This window comes from Chlorocebus sabaeus, chromosome 4, assembly GCF_047675955.1.
Source record: "Chlorocebus sabaeus isolate Y175 chromosome 4, mChlSab1.0.hap1, whole genome shotgun sequence".
Classification (NCBI taxonomy): Eukaryota; Metazoa; Chordata; class Mammalia; order Primates; family Cercopithecidae; genus Chlorocebus; species Chlorocebus sabaeus.
In genome coordinates this window covers 56,075,155-56,094,995 of record NC_132907.1, presented here as the reverse complement: position 1 = coordinate 56,094,995, position 19,841 = coordinate 56,075,155, and the positions used below count along the sequence as shown (strand labels likewise).

The 19,841-nt window shown below is 39.7% G+C and overlaps 1 protein-coding gene across 4 annotated transcripts in view; it reads left to right on the top strand.

Annotated features, from left to right (window-relative positions):
* Positions 1-19,841, top strand: part of OSMR (oncostatin M receptor) — a 94,482-nt gene that overhangs the window by 8,134 nt on the left and 66,507 nt on the right. For 2 of the 4 annotated variants that reach the window (XM_007961444.3, XM_007961442.3), the window contains exon 2: positions 11,809-11,894. In XM_007961444.3, the coding sequence (XP_007959635.3) occupies positions 11,822-11,894 (73 nt within the window). In that variant the 5' untranslated portion in view covers positions 11,809-11,821. Of the gene's footprint in view, positions 1-9,902; positions 9,994-11,396; positions 11,418-11,808; positions 11,895-19,841 lie in introns of those variants that run through there. The other 2 variants (XM_007961443.3, XM_073014785.1) reach the window with 2 other exon arrangements.

The following is a 19,841-nucleotide window of genomic DNA, read 5'->3' as shown; positions in this document are numbered from 1 at the left end:
TCAGTCTCTCATCCTTGCCGGCTTCTGTTCAATGTAAGCCAGACCACGTTACTCCTCTGCTTAAAATCTACAGTGGCTCCCATCTGGCTCAGAGCAGAAGCCCAGGTTCTTCCCACATTTGCCTGCTCTGTTCTGCCTGTCTGCATGCCCTCTGATGTCTTCTTTGGCTCTCACCAGCTTGCTTGCTCACTCCTCTCTGGCCACACCTGGCTCTCCCTTATTCCCTGAATCCTCCAAGCAGCCCCCCCAACCTCAGGATCTTTGCAGAGTTTTCTCCCTCACTTGTGGGCTTTTTGTTGTGTTAGTCAGGGTCCCATCAGGAAACATTTAGCACACTTGGAACAGGATAACTTGAGGAGGATTTATTTACAAGGTATGGAGTTGGGGACTTCTTGGGTCTTAGAAGCAGCCAACTTGGAATCATTGGTGTCTGTGTTTTTTCACACAGCGTCAGCCATGAGGAAGCCTGTTCCCCTGGCATTTACTAAAGAAGCTCCACAGTGTCTCTGCAATGTTCTTCCTGGTGTTGACTCCTGTTCTGCACTTTTTGATAAACTTTATTGATTTTAGCAGAAAGTTTTTGGATAGTAGCTAGGACTCATCTTCCTTCTGTCTGTGGTCCTCAGGTGGCCTGGGGCCTGAAACACGGGGGGTGGCCTTGTCCAGTCCCACTGCTGGAAATAATAATCACTTTGCTCATGCATAGGCAGTGACTACTGTGTCCTGCTCGCCCCTGCCCAACATGTGTCAACTGATGACAGAAAAAACAGGGAATCTGAGCGCTGAAGCTAAGCTTCTAGGATTCATAGCCCAACGTATGTGAGAGACAGTACAAAGGGCAGGAATTCCAGACAAGACTATCCTGTGATCTTTTATTTTTGGTTTTAGAGATAGGCTCGGACACCCAGGATGGAATGTAGTAGTGTGATCATGGCTCACTGCACCCTTCAACTCCCAGATACAAGGGATGCACCTGACTCAGCCTCCCTTGAAACTGGGACTGTGGGCACATGCCACCATGCCCAGGTAATCTTAATTTTTATTTGTAGAGATGGATCTTGCTATGTTGCCCAGTCTGGTCTGGAACTCCTGGCCTGAAGCAATCCTCCAGCCTCGGCCTCCCAAAATGCTGGGATTACAGGCATAAGCCATCATGCCTGGCCCAGAAAAGACTATCTTGATGGTTCTCAAAGGCTCTTCTGTGGTACCCAAACCATAGAAATACATCTTTTGTAAATACTCATGTCTTTCCATTGTGTTGCTTCACAGCTTTTATTCTCTAATTTCTGCTTACCCTTAAATGGCAAGTGGCTTCTAATTTTTAGTCTTAAGTTTTTCTGCCCCATAACCTGAATTTTTTGTGACATGTAAAATACTCGATATTCTAGGAAAATGTCAAAATTTTAGAAACATTTTAAATAGTCCTTTTCAAAAACATTTGGCAACATGCACATCACTCTCTGAATCATCTGCCTTTAAATTTATGAGGGATATTTTAAATTGCAAAGTGAGTGTCAGACATTTTGGTAGATTTTGCTTTGACTTCCCCTTGGTTATGACTAGAAATTATTTCCTCTAGAATTAGTTTTCCTCCTGGCTTTAATATTCAGTTGTAATACAAACTCATTTGAAGTTTTATTTAAAATTGACATAATAATTATACATATTTATGGGGTACAGTTGGGATGTTTCAGTGTATGTATACATTGTATAATGATCAAAGTAATTAGCATATTCAAAAGTTTAAACATTTATCATTTCTTTCTGATAACATTTAAAATTCTCTCTTCTAGCTATCTTATTTTTATTTTTATTCTTTTCTTGAGATGGAGTCTCACTCTGTCACCCAGGCTGGAGTGCAATGGCACCATCTTGGCTTACTGCAACTGCTGCCTCCTAGATTCAAGCAATTCTCCTGCTTCAGCCTCCAGAGTAGCTGGGACTATGGATGCGTGCCACCATGCCTGGCTAATTTTTGTGTTTTTAGTAGAGATGGGGTTTTACCATGTTTCCCAGGCTGGTCTCGAACTCCTGACCTCAGGTGATCTATCCACCTCAGCCTCCCAAAGTGCTGGGATTACAGGCATGAGCCACTATGCCCAGCATCTTCTAGTTATCTTTTTAAAAATTGTATATATAATAATTGTACATATTTAGGAGGTCTGTATGATATTTTGATACATATATAAAATGCATAGTAATTAAATCAGGGTCTTTAGGGTATCTATCACCTGAAACATTTATCATTTCTTTGTGTTGGGGAAATTTTTTCCTTAAGCAATTTTGAAACACACAATATGTTGTCGTTAGCTATAATCACCCTGTGGTGCTATGGAACACTAGCCCTTGTTCCTCCAGTCTAACTGCATGTTTGTGCCTGTTGACTGCCCCCTTCCTAACCCTTTTCAGCCTCAGGTAACCATCATTCTAACTTCTATTTCCATGAGATCCACCTTTTTTTTTTTTTTTTTTTTAATTCCCACATATGAGTGAGAACATGTGATATTTTGCTTTCTGTGCCTGGCTTATTTCACTTAACATAATGACTTTGAGTTCTATCCATGTTGCTGCAAATGACAGGATTTCATTCCTTTTTATGGCTGAATTTCATTCCACTGTGTATATATACCACATTTTCTTTATCACTCGTCCATTGAACGACACACGTTAATTCCATATCTTTCCTATTGTGAATAGTGCTGCAATAAACATGGGGGTGCAGGTATCCCTTTGATATACTTATTTCTTTTTCTTTGAATAAATACCTAGTAGTCGGATTGCTAGATTGTATGGTAGTTCTATTTTTAGTTTTTTGAGAGACCTCCATACTGTTTTCTATAATGACTATTCTAATTTACATTCCCAGCAACAGTGTGTGAGTTCCCTTTTCTCTGCTTCATTGCCAGCATTTGTTATTTTTGCCTTTTTGATACTAGCCATTCTAACTGGAGTAAGATGACATCTCACTGTGGTTTTGATTTGCATTTCCTTGATGATTATTGATGTTGGGCATTTTTGCCATATACATGTAGGCCATTTGTATGTCTTCTTTTGATAAAAGTCTGTTTGGAACATTTGTCCACTTTTTAATGGGATTTTTGTTGTTATTGTTGAGCTGTTTGAGTTCCTTGCATATTCTGGATATTAGTTCCTAGTCAGATGAATAGTTTGCAAATATTTGCTCTCATTCTGCAGGTTTTCTCTTCACTCTGTTGATTGTTTCCTTTGCTATGGAGAAACATTTTAGTTTGATATAGTTCTATTTATCTGTGTTTGTTTTTGTTTCCTGTGCTTTTGAAGTCTTAGTGATAAAACTGTTGCCTTGACCAATGTTCTGAAGTGCTTCTGCTATGTTTTTTTCTAGTATTTTTATAGTTTAGGTATTATGTTTAAGTGTATAATCCATTTGGAGTTTTTGTCTATGATGAGAAATAGGGATCTAGTTTCACTCTACTGCATTGCTATCCAGTTTTCCCAGCACCATTTATCGAAGAGTGTGTCCTTTCCCCAATGTATGTTCTTGTAACCTTGGTTGAAAATCATTTGGCTGTAAAAATGTGAATTTATTTCTGGGTTCTCTGTTCTCATAAATTGGTCTATGTGTCTGTTTTTATACCAATATCATGCTGTTTGGGTTACTGTAGTTTTGTAGTATGTTTTGAAGGCAGGTGTTGTGAGGTCTCAGTGTTGTTCTTTTTGCTCAGGATTGCTTTGTCTATTTGAGATCTTTTGTGGTTTCATATGAATTTTAGAATGGTTTTTCCTATATCTATGAAAAATGTCATTGAGGTTTTGATAGGGATTGCATTGAATCTGTAGATTGCTTTGGGTAATATGGTCATTTTAACAATACTATTTCTTCCAATTTATGAGAATGGATTTGTTTGTGTTTTCTCCAGTTTCTTTGATTAGTGTTTTGTAGCTTTCCTTCAGCGTCTTTCACCTCCATGGTTAAATTTATTTTTAGGTTTTTTGGTGTATCTATTGTAAATGGAATTGCTTTCTTGATTTCTTTTTTGATCAGTTTGTTCTTAGTGTAGAGAAACACTACTAGTTTTTCTATGTTGATTTTGTATTCTGCAACTTTACTGAATTCATTTATCAGTTCTAATAATTTTTTGTGGAGTCTTTAGGTTTTTGTATACAAGATCATGATGTCTGCGAATGGAGACATTTTTTCTTTCTCAATTCGACTGCCTTTTATTTTTCTCTTGCCTGATTGCTTTAGCTAAGACTTCCAGTACTATGTTGAATAAGAGTTGTAAAATTGGGCATCCTTTTCTCATTCCAATTCTGAGAGAAAATATTTTGCTTTTCGCCATTCAGTATGATGTTAGCTGTGGGTTTGTCATATGTGGCCTTTATTATGTTGAGGGTCGTTTCTTCTATGCCTAGTTTGTTGAGAGTTTTTATCATGAAGGAATGTTGAATTTTATCAAATGCCTTTTCTGCATCTATTGAGATGATCATATGGTTTTTGTCCTTCTTTTTTTTTTTTTGATGTAATGTACCACATTTATTGATTTGCATAGGTTGAACCATTCCTGCATCCCTGGGATAAATCCGACTTGATCATGGTGTGTATTATCTTTTTGATGTGTTGTTGGATACTATTTGCCTAGTATTTTATTGAGGATTTTTGCATCTATGTTCGTCAGGGATATTGGCCTATATTTTTCTTTTTTTGTGTGTCCTTGTCTGGCTTTGGTGTCAGGGTAATGTGAGCCTTGTAGAATTAGAGAGAATTCCCTCTTCTTTAATTTTTTTTAATACTTTGTGGAGAATTGGTGTTACTTCTTCTCAGTAAGTTTGGTAGAATTAAGCAGTACATCTGGTCCTAGACTTTCTTTATTGGGAGACTTTTATTACTGATCCTATCTCACTACTTCTCATTGCTCTGTTCAGATTTTCTGTTTATTTCTAGTTCAGTCTTGGTAGATTGTGTGTGTCCAGGAATTTGTCCATTTCCTCTATGTTTTCTAATTTGTTAGCATATGGTTGTTCATAATAGTCTCTGATGATTCTTTGTATTTTTGTGTTATCAGTTGTTATGTCTGCTTTCCCTTTTCTGATTTTGTTTATTTGGATCTTCTTTTTTTCTTGGCTAGTCTAGCTAGAGGTTTACCAATTTTGTTTACCTTTAAAAAAAAAAACAGCTTTTGTTTCATTAATCTTTTATGTTATGTTTTTAGTCTCTATTTCATTTAGTTCTTCTCTTTATTTTGTTCTACTAATTTTGGGTTTGCTTTTTTTTTGCTTTTCAGGTTCCTTGAGGTGCATCATTTGGTTATTTATTTGAATTTTTTTCACTTTTTTGATATAGATATTTAATGCTGTAAAGCCCTCATAACACTTTTTGCATTATCTTATAGGTTTTGACATGATGTGTTTCCATTTTCATTTGTTTCAGGACTTTTTTTTTTTTTTTTTTTTTTTTGAGATGGAGTCTCGCTCTTGTCCCCCAGGCTGGAGTGCAATGTTGCAATCTCGGCTCACTGCAACCTCTGCCTCCTGGGATCAAGTGATTCTCCTGCCTCAGCCTCCTGAGTAGCCTCCCGAGTAGTCGCCCACCACCATGCTTGGCCACTTTTTGTATTTTTAGTAGTGATGGGGTTTCACCATGTTGGCCAGGCTAGTCTCAAACTCCTGACTTCGGGTGATCTGCCCACCTCAGCCTCCCAGAGTGCTGGGATTACAGGCGTGATCAGGAATTTTTTATGTCCTTAACCAATTCATTGACCCAGTGGTCCTTCAGGAGCCATTTTTCCAAAGAAAATTTCCAAAGTTTATCCTGTTACTGAATTCTAGTTTTATTCTGTTGTGGTTTGAGGAAACACTTGATATGATTTTGGTTTTTAAAAAGTTGAGATGGCCAGGCATGGTGGCTCATGCCTGTAATCCCAGCAGTTTGGGAGGCCGAGGTGGGCAGATCATGGGGTCAAGAAATCGAGACCATCTTGAGAACATGGTGACACTCCGTCTACTAAAAATACAAAAGTTAGCTTGACATGGTGGCATGTGACTGTAGTCCCAGCTACTTGGGAGGCTGAGGCAAGAGAATCCTGTGAATCCAGGAGGCAGAGGCTGCAGTGAGCTGAGATCATGCCACTGCACTCCAGCCTGGTGGCAGAGCGAGACTGTCTCAAAAAAAAAAAAAAAAAAAAAATTAGTTGAGACTTGTTTTGTGGTCTAAAATATGGCCTATTTTTGAGAATATTCCATGTGCTGATGAGAAGAATGTGTATTTTGCAGCTGTTGGATAAAATGATCTGTAAATGTCTGTTAGGTCCATTAGGTCTAAAGTACAGTTTAAAATCAGTGTTTCTTTGTTAATTTTCTGTCTAGATGATCTGTCCAATACTGAGAGAGGGATATTGAAATCCCCAAATATGGCCGGGTGCGGTGGCTCACCCCTGTAATCCCAGCACTTTGGGAGGCGGAGGCGGGCGGATCACAAGGTCAGGAGATTGAGACCATCCTGGCTAACAAGGTGAAACCCCGCCTCTACTAAAAATACAAAAAATTAGCAGGGCATGGTGGCAGGCGCCTGTGGTCCCAGCTACTCCAGAGGCTAAGGCAGGAGAATGGCGTGAACCCATTCACGCGGGGGAGGCAGGGCTTGCAGTGAGCCGAGATCCCGCCACTGCACTCCAGCCTGGGCGACAGAGCGAGACTCCATCCCAAAAAAAAAAAAAAAAAAAAAGAAATCCCCAGATATTATTGTATTAGAGTCTATCTTTCCCTTTAGATTTAGTAATGTTTGCTTTATTATAAATCTGGATACTCTGGTGTTGGGTTCACATTTATTTGGTATTTTTTATATCTTCTTGCTGAATTGAACCCTTTATTATTATTATAACAACTTTCTTTTTGTCTTTCTCTGGTTCTTAACATCTATTTTATCCAAATATAGGTACTCTCACTTGCTTTTGATTTCAATTTGCATAGAATATCTTTTCCTATCCCTTCACTTTCAGTCTATATGTGTCTGTACTGGTAAAGTTTGTTTGTTGTAAGCAGCCTGTAGTTGGGTCATTTTTTAAATCCTTTCAGCCTACATCTTTCAAATGGGGAATTTAATCCATTTACATTACATTCGAGGTTATTACTGATTCGTGAAGACTTATTCCTGTATTTTGTTAACTGTTTTTTTGGTTGTTTTTTATATCCTTTGTTCTTTTCTTTCTCTCTTATTGTTCATCGTTGCAGTTTGGTGGTTTTCTGCAGTGGATATGTCTGAGTCATTGCTCTTTCTCATTTGCATGTCTGTTCTGCCAATTAGTTTTATATTTTCATGTGTTTTCATGATGGTAGATATCATCCTTTCACTTCCAGATATACGATTCCCTTAAGCATTTCTTGTAGGGCTGGTGTAGAGGGGATAAATTCCTTTAGTTTTTGCTTATCTTGGAAAGACTATTTCTCCTTCATTTTTGAAGGATACCTTTGCTGAATACAGTATTCTTGCCTGAAGTTTTTTTTTTTCTTTCAGCATTTAGAATATATCAACCTATTCTCTCCTGACCTTTAAGTTTTCTGCTAAGAAATCCATTGTTAGTTTGATGGAGGTTTCCTTATATATATGACTTGATGGTTTTCTCTTTCTTTTTAAAAAATTATCTCCCTGTCTTTGACTTTTGACTGACTTTTTTGGGGTTGAATATCTTTCGGGATCTCTGAGCTTTCTGTATCAGATGTCTATATCTCTTGCAAGACTTGGGAAGTTTTCAGTTATTATTTTGTTAAATAGATTTTCAATGCCATTGCCCATGTCTTTTCCTCATGGAACACCAGAAATTTGAGTATTTGGTCACCTTGTGATGTCCCATATGTCATGTAGGCATTCTTCCTTCATTTAAGTTCTCTCTGTCTGTCTGTATCTCTCTCTTTCTCTCTCTCTCTATGTCTCTTTTATGACTGAGTTATTTCAAAAGACTTGTATACAAGTTCAGAAATTCTTTCTAGTCTGCTGATGAAGCTCTTGATTGTATTTTTTTATTTCAATTATTGAATTATTCAAGTACAGGGCTTCTGTTTGGTTCCTTTAATGATATCTCTTTTCTTGATTTTCTCATTCAGATATTAATTGTCCTGATTTCTTTGAATTGTTTATGTTAGATTGTATCTCTCTGAGTTTCTTTAATATCATTACTTTGAATTCTTTTTCAGATGTTTCATAGATTTCTTTTTCATTGGAATCTGTTGCTGGAGAATTATTATGTTTCTTTGGAGGTATCACGTTTCCTTGCTTTTTCATGTTTCTTGAGTCCTTACATTACTATCTGAGCATCTGGTGAAAGAGTTGCTGTTTGTAATTTTATGGATTTGCTTTCATAGGGAAAAAATTTTTTCCTATAGCTGTATCAATAGTGTTGGTTGGGTAGAGAGAGTGCTTAGGTTTTGATTCTGGCTGGACACAGTAGTGTAGTCTCTGTATGACATATTTTGCTGTAATCAGCATTAGTAGTGTCTGTGAGTTCCGTGGTGGCTTAGTCTGCTGTTGTTAGTGGAAGCTGTGGTGAGACAGGCTGGTTGTTGAGCCCCACTGGTGGTGGTGGCACCGGGCCTAGTGTGTCGGTCCTTGGGCCCCCACATGCCCACCTGATGTACACAAGCACCAGTGGTAGTGGGGTTGGATGGGCCAGTCCTTGGGCCTCCATGTGGCCTTCTTGGGTGCCAGCAGTGGCAGTGGTAGGCCAGGCAGGCAGACAGATCTTCTGGCCCTTGGGCAGTATGTGTGGTGTTGGTAATGGTAGTTGTGGCAGTTCAGCCCTCAGGGCTCCAGTCAGCATATGAGTGCTGGTGGTGGCTGTGATGGGCTGTGGCAGGCCAGTTCCCAGACTCCAGGTAGTGTATGCAGGTGGGTTCTGGTGGCAGTGATGATGGCAGGCTCATGCTCAGGCTTCCAGGAGGCAGGTGCAGATGCTGGTGGTGTTAAACTGGGCATGTTAATCCCCAGGCTCCTGGATGATGTATGTGGGCACCGCAGGCTGGGTGGGGCGGGGGGGAGCTGTCATCAGGACTCCAGAAAGTGTGAGTGGCTGCCACAGGTGGTGGGCAAGGCGGATCAATTCCCAGGCCCCCGCTTCATGTGTGCAGGCACTAGTGAGGGTGGTGCTGGGCGTGGCAAGCCTGTCCTTAGACCTCCAGATGTTGTGCATGAATGCTAGCTGTGGTAGATGGGGCAAGTTGATCCCCAGGGCCCCGGACAATGCACTCAGGCAGTGCTGGTGACAGTGGTTGGGGGGGTGGACTGGTCCCCAGACCCCCTAAAAGTACATGCAGGTGGGTGGCAGCCCCGATGCTGGAGATGGGGGACAGGTTAGAGTTGCTGTCAGTGACAGTGATCCCAGGTAACAGACTCTCAGGCTTTTGGGAGCACATACTTTGGCTTCTTTTGTTCTGAGGGTAGCTTCCCCAGTGTGCTGTACCAGTTGTTCCCCAGGGTGTAGACTGAGTGAGGTAGAGTGCTGGGGACACAGCCACACTGCTGGGTCCAGTCAGCATTACAACACCACAGCCCTCTGAATGGATACTGGGTGATGTCAGCAGGGCTGCAGGAATGTGGAGAGCAGGGTCTGTTGGCCCCAGCACAGGATGTAGTCTAATGGGGGCTGGGCTCTCAACATGGTCCTGTGCTGTTGAGAGGAAGGGGGCGGGGACCCCACATGCACTCCCTCTCTGGAGCAATGCCATCACAAAGACTCCAGACAGCTCCCTATGCTAGTCTCAGGGCTGGCAAGGGTGGAGGGATTATCTTGTGGCTAGGATTACAGGAGTGCACAGTAGTGATATAAACCACTGGGGATCTCTCACTTAACTTTTCCTGGCGCTGGGGAGTTTCTTCTGGCTCTGAGCCAATCCTGGCTAGGTCATCTGCTTTACCTCTCTCTCCTTCTCAGGGGTTCTCCGTCACTTCCCTGCTGAATTCCAGTGGTCTCTCTTCGATGCTCTATTCAACATGTGATTATCTACTGGTCCTTTTAAGAGGAGGTAAGTGCCAGGTGCCTCTAGCCAGCCATCTTGAAGCCCCTCCCTTGGTGTATTCTATTTGAAGTTTTAAGTAGAGATTTTGGAGAAGTATGAATGATATGTTTGCCAAAAATAGAAAGTAGTGGAAAGAGGTGCTTAAAGGAATATAAACAAAATGTGTTCTTTGCAGATTTTTTCCTCTGTTTGCAATTGGGCTTACCTATAGAGAGGTCTGACCACCCTAGAATAATTTGTTGATGTGGTTTCACCCTCTTCTAGTCTTCACGGTTGTTCCCACTTACCTGTAAAATATTATTTTTAAAAATAGAGGACATAGGCAGTAAGAGTTGATTATCTGGTTTACTGAATTGCTGGCTTTTGATAAAATCCAGGTGGCTGGACAGAGGCAAAAATTGTTTTCAAATTAATTGTTTCATTGTTGACCTCTGCTGAGTCAGAGTTTGAAGGAGAAAAGTGAAATTCAGTGCTTCCCCTGACTAACACATTTGTTATTAAATTAAGAATGTATTAACCTTTTTGAGGTCATCCAGCCTTATTCTTGATGTCCACAGATTTTCCCGTGGTCAAAGTACCTGATGAATCACTGAAGCTCTTTGGGTCTTTACAATTCTTTTCTAAGGAAAGGAAAACCGGAAATTATTTGGAATAATGAAAAACTGACTGTCTCTTGGGAGAATATGCTAACCTAGGTTAAATTTTAATGAGGGAGATAGGGAAGAATGGAGATGCTCTCACCTCCAAGTAATTAATTTAAATTTAGCTCTCTTGAGACTATTGTATTTGGAGATAGGGAAGAATGGAGATGCCCTCACCTCCAAGTAATTAATTTAAATTTAGCTCTCTTGAGACTATTGTGTTTGTTCTCTTTCTAATCAGAGTTTGTTGTCCATATTTACCTCTTGTTTCTCTGCTTGACCTTTCTTTACCAATCTCTGCTTGGTCTGAATGAATTGGTTGATCAGTTATCCATTGCCACCAAGCATCAGTGCCACACGGCAATAAGCATTTATTGCCCTTTTACCTGGGGTCAGCTGCCCTTGTCTGGGGTTGGCTGGCTGCTGGCTGATCTAGGCTCATCTCAGCTAGAGCAGCTGAGGTGACCCTCTCTGTTTCATGTGTTACTCATTCTCCTTCTGGTTCCAGTAGGTGATATGGTTTGGCTGTGGCCCCACCCAAATCTCAACTTGAATTGTGTATCCCAGAATTCCCACATGTTGTTGGAGGGACCTAGTGGGAGGCAATTGAATCATGGGGGCTGGTCTTTCCTGTGCTGTTCTCCTGATGGTTAATAAGTCTCATGAGATCTGATGGGCTTATCAAGGGTTTCCACTTTTGCTTCTTACTAATTTTCTCTTGCCGCGCCATATAAGAAGTACCTTTCACCTCCTGCCATGATTCTGAGGCCTCCCCAGCCATGTGGAACTGTAAGTCCAATTAAACCTCTTTTTCTTCACAGTCTCAGGTATGTCTTTATCAGCAGCATGAAAACAGACTAATATAGTAGGGTAGCCCATAAATACTCTTTTCATGTCAAAGGTAGAAACACAAAAGAGCAGGTAGAAACTGGCATACCATCCTACCTGGCACACTATCACTTGTGCCTCATTTATGGACCTAAGAAGGTCCCATGGGGCAGGGAAATACACTCTTCCTATTTTGGGGGGGACTCTAATGTAACATGACAAGAGACATGGATACAGGGAAGGGAGAAATATGGGAGCCTTTAATGCCTCATCTACCACAGTTGGCTCAAAGAAACTTACCAGGATTGAAAATTAAATAAAATTTTCCTTCTTTATAATTTATATTTTTCAGAAAACCAGAACTGATGGCTCTATTTGTAGTCTTTCAGACAACGTTCTTCTTAACATTGCTGTCCTTGAGGACTTACCAGAGTGAAGGTAAGAAGTGGAAGGAACAGTAAAGACAAAAATCATGTCGGGAACAATTGAAGTCATTGGTGCTTTGAGAAAAAGTTAAACAGTTCTTTTTTTCTTTGAGAATTACTTAAAATTCATGAGTATCTCCCATGAGAAGATTTGTCAATCTCTTTAAGCAGTGGTTGCTTTAGTCTTGGCCTCTCTCATCTTGCTGGCTCTCTTAATAAGCCACCCCTTGACCCTGACTTCCTGGCCAATGCACTGGTCCTTAGGGCAGTTGTAAATAGACTTAATTCCTTATAAATTCATGATGGATATATTTATCAGACCATCATCAAAGCAATTCTTTCTGTACCTTGCTGAGAAAAGACACTGGATGTACCACATCAGTGCTGACTACTAGGTTAGTACAAGTTTTTATGTCTCGCAACTGTGTTCATTGAGAAGCTGTTAGCTTAGTAAAATATGAGTAAAAAGCAATGAAAATACGAACCAATAGAAACTCTTTCAAGTCTCTGCAAGACAATATGCTAAATGCTGAAATGTTGTTTATAGATAAATATATTTGCCACTTAGCTACTCCCCAAGGGAAGGTATTTTGAGATAAATTAACTTTATAAATAAAGTCAATAAGAATTTAATACCTCTAAAATATTTATTGATACCCTATTACTTTGAACTCGTTTAGAAGTAGATCTTAGACTTGAGAGAGTTTCTATTGGTTCATACTCTTTTGTACCTTTCATCCATATTTTACAAAGCTTTACATTTTCCTCTTCCTGTATTTATTCTTTGCTGTGCTCTTCTTTTATTTTATTTTATTTTATTTTTTTGTCTTTTTTTTTTCTTTCTTCCTTTTGGTGGAGAACAGGGTCTCGCTGTATTACCCAGGCAGGTCTTGAACTCCTGGGCTCAAGCTATCCTCCTGCCTCTGCCTCCCTGAGAGCTGGGATTACAGGCATGAGCCACCGCACCCGGCCTTTTTTTTTTTTTTTTTTTTTTGAAACGGAGTCTCGCTCTGTCACCCAGGCTGGAGTGCAATGGCCGGATCTCAGCTCACTGGAAGCTCTGCCTCCTGGGTTCGCTGCTGCCTCAGCCTCCCGAGTAGCTGGGATTTCAGGCGCCCGCCACCACGCCCGGCTAGTTTTTTGTATTTTTTTAGTAGAGACGGGGTTTCACTGTGCTAGCCAGGATGGTCTCGATCTCCTGACCTCGTGATCCGCCCGTCTCGGCTTCCCAAAGTGCTGGGATTACAGGCTTGAGCCACTGCGCCCGGCCTGCTGTACTTCTCTTTTAAAGGAGAGTACAGGTGTTTGCTCCTAGTAATTACTCCTGCAGTTCCTGTCCATGGATTCATGAAAATGATCTTTGCAGGGAATATGCATAGAATTTCTCATCTTCCTTGAAACTCCATGAAAAGATATTTGAAAAAGAGAAGGAAACATTGTTCTGATAATTGCTCAATTCTCGTCTGGCATTCCTTTCATCTGGATTTATTTATATTAGGTCCAGGGTACATGGGAAGACGCTACTATGCTGCTTCTTTTGGCATCTTAAAAACCATAGTTTGATGTTAGTCTCTTCTAATCTGGGCCCAAAAAGTGGGAAATAGGATTTCTCCTTTGTAGAATGTATACCTCTCGCTCACTCTATCTTACTTGCTAAAATCTAAGCACAGTGCAACTGGACTGAGTGGTCAAACCATATAATAAGAATGATTTTCAAACAGACTCACTGCCCCACCTCCAGGTGTAACCGAAATGCAGGTTCAGTTGCTTGCAGCTTGCAGAGTCCAGTTAAAATGAGCAAGGTCTGGTATAAAAAAAGAAAAACGACTTTTTATTCCAAAGCTAACTTAGGGTATTAAGTACAGGCTTTCCTCCTTAAGGGGACTGCTTTGTTTTTGGAGTAGAGAGTGGGCACTTTTCAAGCAGGGGGCCTATGCAGTGGCAGAAGTGAGCAGATAGGGATCTGCATACTCACTTTAGTGCCTTATCTACTGGTTAGTTGAGTTGGCATCCTTTTTTAAAAAATTTTTTTAATTATTTTTTATTTTTTTGATTTTTATTATTATACTTTAAGTTCTAGGGTACATGTACATAATGTTCAGGTTTGTTACATATGTATACTTGTGCCATGTTGCTGTGCTGCACCCATCAACTCATCAGCACCCATCAACTCGTCATTTACATCAGGTATAACTCCCAATGCAATCCCTCCCCCTCCCTCCCCATAATAGGCCCCAATGTGTGATGTTCCCCTTCCCGAGTCCAAGTGATCTCATTGTTCAGTTCCCACCTATGAGTGAGAACATGCGGTGTTTGGTTTTCTGTTCTTGCGATAGTTTGCTGAGAATGATGGTTTCCAGCTGCATCCATGTCCCTACAAAGGACACAAACTCATCCTTTTTTATGACTGCATAGTATTCCATGGTGTATATGTGCCACATTTTCTTAATCCAATCTGTCACTGATGGACATTTGGGTTGATTCCAAGTCTTTGCTATTGTGAATAGTGCTGCAATGAACATACGTGTGCATGTGTCTTTATAGCAGCATGATTTATAATCCTTTGGGTATATACCCAGTAATGGGATGGCTGGGTCATATGGTACTTCTAGTTCTAGATTCTTGAGGAATCGCCACACAGTTTTCCATAATGGTTGAACTAGTTTACAGTCCCACCAACAGTGTAAAAGTGTTCCTATTTCTTCACATCCTCTCCAGCACCTATTGTTTCCTGACTTTTTAATGATTGCCATTCAAACTGGTGTGAGATGGTATCTCATTGTGGTTTTGATTTGTGTTTCTCTGATGGCCAGTGATGACGAGCATTTTTTCATGTGTCTGTTGGCTGTATGCATGTATTCTTTTGAGAAATGTCTGTTCATATCCTTTGCCCACTTTTGGATGGGGTTGTTTGTTTTTTTCTTGTAAATTTGTTTGAGTTCTTTGTAGGTTCTGGATATTAGCCCTTTGTCAGATAAGTAGATTGCAAAAATTTTCTCCCATTCTGTAGGTTGCCTGTTCACTCTGATGGTAGTTTCTTTTGCTGTGCAGAAGCTCTTTAGTTTAATTAGATCCCATTTGTCAATTTTAGCTTTTGTTGCCGTTGCTTTTGGTGTTTTAGACATGAAGTCCTTGCCCATGCCTATGTCCTGAATGGTATTACCTAGGTTTTCTTCTAGGGTTTTTATGGCATTAGGTCTAACATTTAAGTCTCTAATCCATCTTGAATTAATTTTCGTAGAAGGAGTAAGGAAAGGATCTAGTTTCAGCTTTCTACTTATGGCTAGCCAATTTTCCCAGCACCATTTATTAAATAGGGAATCTTTTCCCCATTTCCTGTTTTTGTCAAGTTTGTCAAAGATCAGATGGCTGTAGATGTGTGGTATTATTTCTGAGTTGGCATCCTTATGGGCAGAAATAGACTGTAAGGTGGCTGAAAATTCTTCAGGTGGGAGAGAGTTTCACAGTGGGCATACTTTGGTTTGTAAATCAACTGTTATCTCTCAAGGCAGTCTCCTGGTGGGTGAGAGTTCCTCTCTGGAGCTTCTAAGCATATCATTATTAATAGATGAACTTGCCCCGTAGGGAGTGTCTGGTGAAGGGGAGATAAAAGGTTATAATTGCATTTCCAAAGGGCTAAGTAGGAAGTGGGGAACAGAGGGAAATGGGGAAAAGAGAAAATAATAAAACAATAGTAACTCATTCTCTTTTTTTTCTGAAAAATGGGTTACTTGGTTACACAGGGTCTCCAGGAAATCCCAGGCATCTAACTCTAAGCTTTCAGCCCAGCTCGTTTCTCTAGTAAAGTTTCATTTTCTGATCCAGCACTATTTACTATGTGCCTTTTATGTACAAGCCACTCTGCTCTCAGAGTAAGCTCTGCTGCTCATGCTTTCAGCTTCTTTTATTTAGATCAGATATGCATTTCCCTGTTTTTCTATCAACCAATCTTCACTTCTGCTTCCAGCTTTCTCTGTCAAGCATGCTTTCTTTGGTAATTATTCCTGTCTTTGCTCTGACCTGTACTGTTCGGATTTCTTGTCTCAATTTCTCCTGAGGATTTATTCCAAATAACCTGGCTTAATTTCTCCACTCAACAAGGCAGAGCCAAGACTTTCTTCAGTTAACCCTCGGTACATGTTTCCATCAGCCAGAGATTATGACTGCAGCAATATATTCCTCTGTCTGTTGTGTATATGTACATACAGACAGAGATAGGGAGACAAACACATAGTGTGTTTTAAAATAAAAGTTAAATTATAGTATATATATACTCAGGATTTTTTTATTACTTAAAACAATAATTACAACATATGATGAGTTTTTTCTTTGATATTAAATGTTCTTCTAGAAACAACATTATTTTTAATTGCTGCATGATAAACCTTCTTATGAATGGACAATAGTTTATTTCCTTGAGTAGTGTTATGGATGGTCAGAGAAACAGGGTGGGGAAAGTGGGAGGAGAGTATGTGGTTAAGTCCTGGTCTGATTCCCAAACCTGGCCTTCTTGGCCACACTCCAGCATTATAAAAAGAGAGCTGGACAGAGACCCAGGAGCCCTAGCTTCTGGTCTGATTGTGCGGCTGTGGCAAAGTCACTTCCCTTTTTTTAACCTCAGTTTCCTCGTCTGAAAAATAATGGGATTGGATTTAATAATCTTTATGATTATTTGATCTCTCTGACTTAACCTTGGCATTTTCCACTATTTCCCAAGGAAGTCCTAGGTCGCTTTTAACCAGATTATTTTTGACTGACGTCACTCGAGCACCTGAGTCATTCAGCACTCACTGATAGCGTGTGTTAATATAAAGTTCTTCTTTTGTCTAGAGCTTCCAGAAGTAAAGTTTAGACTGATAGTTGACTCATTCATTCAGCAACCAATCACTGAATGTCTTTCCCATTACTGGTATGTTCTTAGTCTTGGTTTCTCTAAGCTGAGTAAGGCTGAGTCCCAACCTTGTTTCACTCACAGTCTACAGGGAGACAGACATAGAAACAAACTCTTACAGCATGTTGCAATCAGTGCTCCAAACAAGGGCTTAGGAAATCTAAGGAGGGATTCTGAGGTATGATTACAGTGGAGTGAATCGGATAGCTTAACGAAGTATTTCTTTTAAAATATAACTTCTTATTTGATTCTCAAACTAATATGTGTTTCTGAAGAATGTTTACAAAATACCAAAAAGTATAAAGAAGAAAATTAAAATCACTCAACCTCATCAACCAGAAATAATTGCTGTTATAATGACTGTTAACATTTTATTTTTACTTTCCTTTATTGGTTTAAAAAAAAAAAACCATGTCCTTTAAAAATCGTAAAATGGGGTACATATTCAAATACATTTTTTAAAAGTGTATGGGAAAATCCAATGAAAATGCATATGATTTAAATTTGGCAATAGAATAAAAGAGTAGGATTATGGGAACTAAATTTCTGTATTATGCAAGCATTTTTATCATGAGTAATTAGTGACATTGATTCATGATACTCATTTGGTGCGTAAATTAGCAATATTAGTACATTCGCAATGTTACGCAACCATCACCCGATTCAGTTGCAAAACATTTTCATCACACGGAAAGGAAACCACTGCTTAAGCAGTTAGTCTTGATTCCCCTCTCTCTCAGCCCCTGGCAGCTACCAGTCTACTTTCTGTCTCTATGGTACTTACTATTCTGGCAATTTCATACAAATGGAATCACAGTATAAAACCTTTTGTATCTGGCTTCTTTCACTTAGCATGATGTTTGTGAGGTTAATCCAATTGTAGCGTGTATCAGTATTCAATTTCTTATGGCTGAGTAATAGTCCTTCATATGTATATACCACAGTTTGTTCATCTGGTCATCCACTGATAAAAGTCTCAGTTGTTTCCACCTCTTGGCTGTTGTGAATAATGCCGCTACAAATTTGTAGACAATTATTTGTTTCAATTCCTGCTTTCAATTCTTTGGGATATCTACCTACAGATGGAATTGCTGGGTTATATGGTGATTCTATTTTAACTTGTTTGTCTTGGAGACAGGGTCTCACTCTGTCACTCAGGCTGGAGTTAACTTTTTGAAGAACTGTCAAAATGTTTTCAACAAGGCGGAGCCGTTTTACATTCCTACAGGGGCTGTAGAGGGGCTGTAATTTCTCCACATCCTCACCAACACTTGTTATTTCCATTTTAAAAATTATTATAGCCATTTTCATGGATGTGACTTGATTATTTTGACTTGAATTTCCTTAGTGACTAATGATATTGAACATCTTTTCATGTGCTTTTTAGCCATTTGTATATCTTCCTTGGATGAATGTTCATTCAAGTCTTTTGATTTATTTTATTTTATTTTATTTTATTTTGTTGTGACAGGGTCTCACTCTGTTGCCCACGTGGAGTGCGGTGGCGTGATCATGGTTCACTGCAACCTCTGTCTCCCCGGCTCAAGCCATCCTCTTATGTCAGATATTTGAGTAGCTGAGACTACATGTGCCATGACACCCAGCTAATTTTTGTATTTTTTTTGGTAGAGACAGGGTTTTTCCATGTTGCCCAGACTCTTTTGCCTATTTTTAAAGTGTGTTCTTTGTCTTTTTGTTGCTGGTTTGTAAGAGTTCTTTATGTAGTATGGATACTGGAACCTTATCAGATATATGATTTGCAAACATTTTCTCACATTCTATAGATTGTCTTTTCACTTTTTTGATATTGTCATTTGATGCACAAAATTGTTTATTTTGTTGGCTATTTTTTGTTGTTGTTGTTGTTGCTCATACTCTGGATTCAGATCTAAGGACCCACTGCCAAACTCATGGTCGTGGAATTCACACTGAGATTATAGTTATCACCCTAGCCCTTCCCAGCATCACATTTACAAAATATCACAAGGTAACTTTCTGGGAAGGTAACCATTGTGGCTCCCTTTCCTTTTATGGGCATTCTTGTTCATCTCACTTTCATAGAATGAGTTGTCTGAGGTGTTCTTCCAAATGCTGAGGTTATGTCCCATTTGAATCTGAAGCTTTCTACTGTGTGGACCAATCACATGAAAAACATCATGTTTGTCTTGTATCCACCAGGGATGCTCCTCAGTTTATCTGGCTCCATACAGAGCCCCATCCTGTCACCTGTGTCCTGACCATGGCAGGACTTTGCTGTTGGCGCCATGCAAAATACTTCTCAGACATTCCATTCCATGCAAACTTCGATTGGGCCAATGCTCCTGTCTTAACAGTTGGAGGACAATAAAGGGGGACACAGGCGTTGGTATTAGAGAGATTCCTATTTAATTTCACATCGCTTTGTATATGTTATTTACCCTAATTGAGCTTGAGTTTCCTTATCTAAAAAATTGCTGTTTAACAGTTTTATAGCAGGCATTGCATGAGACAACGTAAGTAAAGGCCCTAGCACTGTGCCTGGTCAATAACATGTGCTCAATTTCGTTGTTATTTTTACTTCCCTATGAGAAAAATAGCATGTGCAAAATGGCAGTTTGGGGACATTTTTTCAGTATTGAAGATAGTTTCCATTTTTTGTTGTCAAAATGAGATAGTCTCTTACCATTTAAACTTAATGTTAGAGGGATTCAAATGAGGAGGGGAAATCCCCCTGAAACTAGAAAACTGAATACTTAAAAGATGATAATCTGTTATGCCATGGGTCATCAGATAGCAGCTGATTTTATCGATGTAGGCTTTATCTGTTCAATACCTTTGTACCACTCCCAGTTTACTTCTGATACCCTCACAGTTGAAATAGTTGAATCAGCAATACACAGTTATTTTCCAATCTATATGGTGTTTTTCTCCTCTTAAGTGGAAAGTCATGATTTGTTTTTCTCTAAGAAATAGCAGTGACTTAACTCACTCAGGACACATTCTGTCTCTAGTGGCAGATACATCTGCTTAAACCTCTGTGTGCAACCATTTGCAGTGGCGCCATTGGTGGTTTATGCAGTCAGCCTAAGA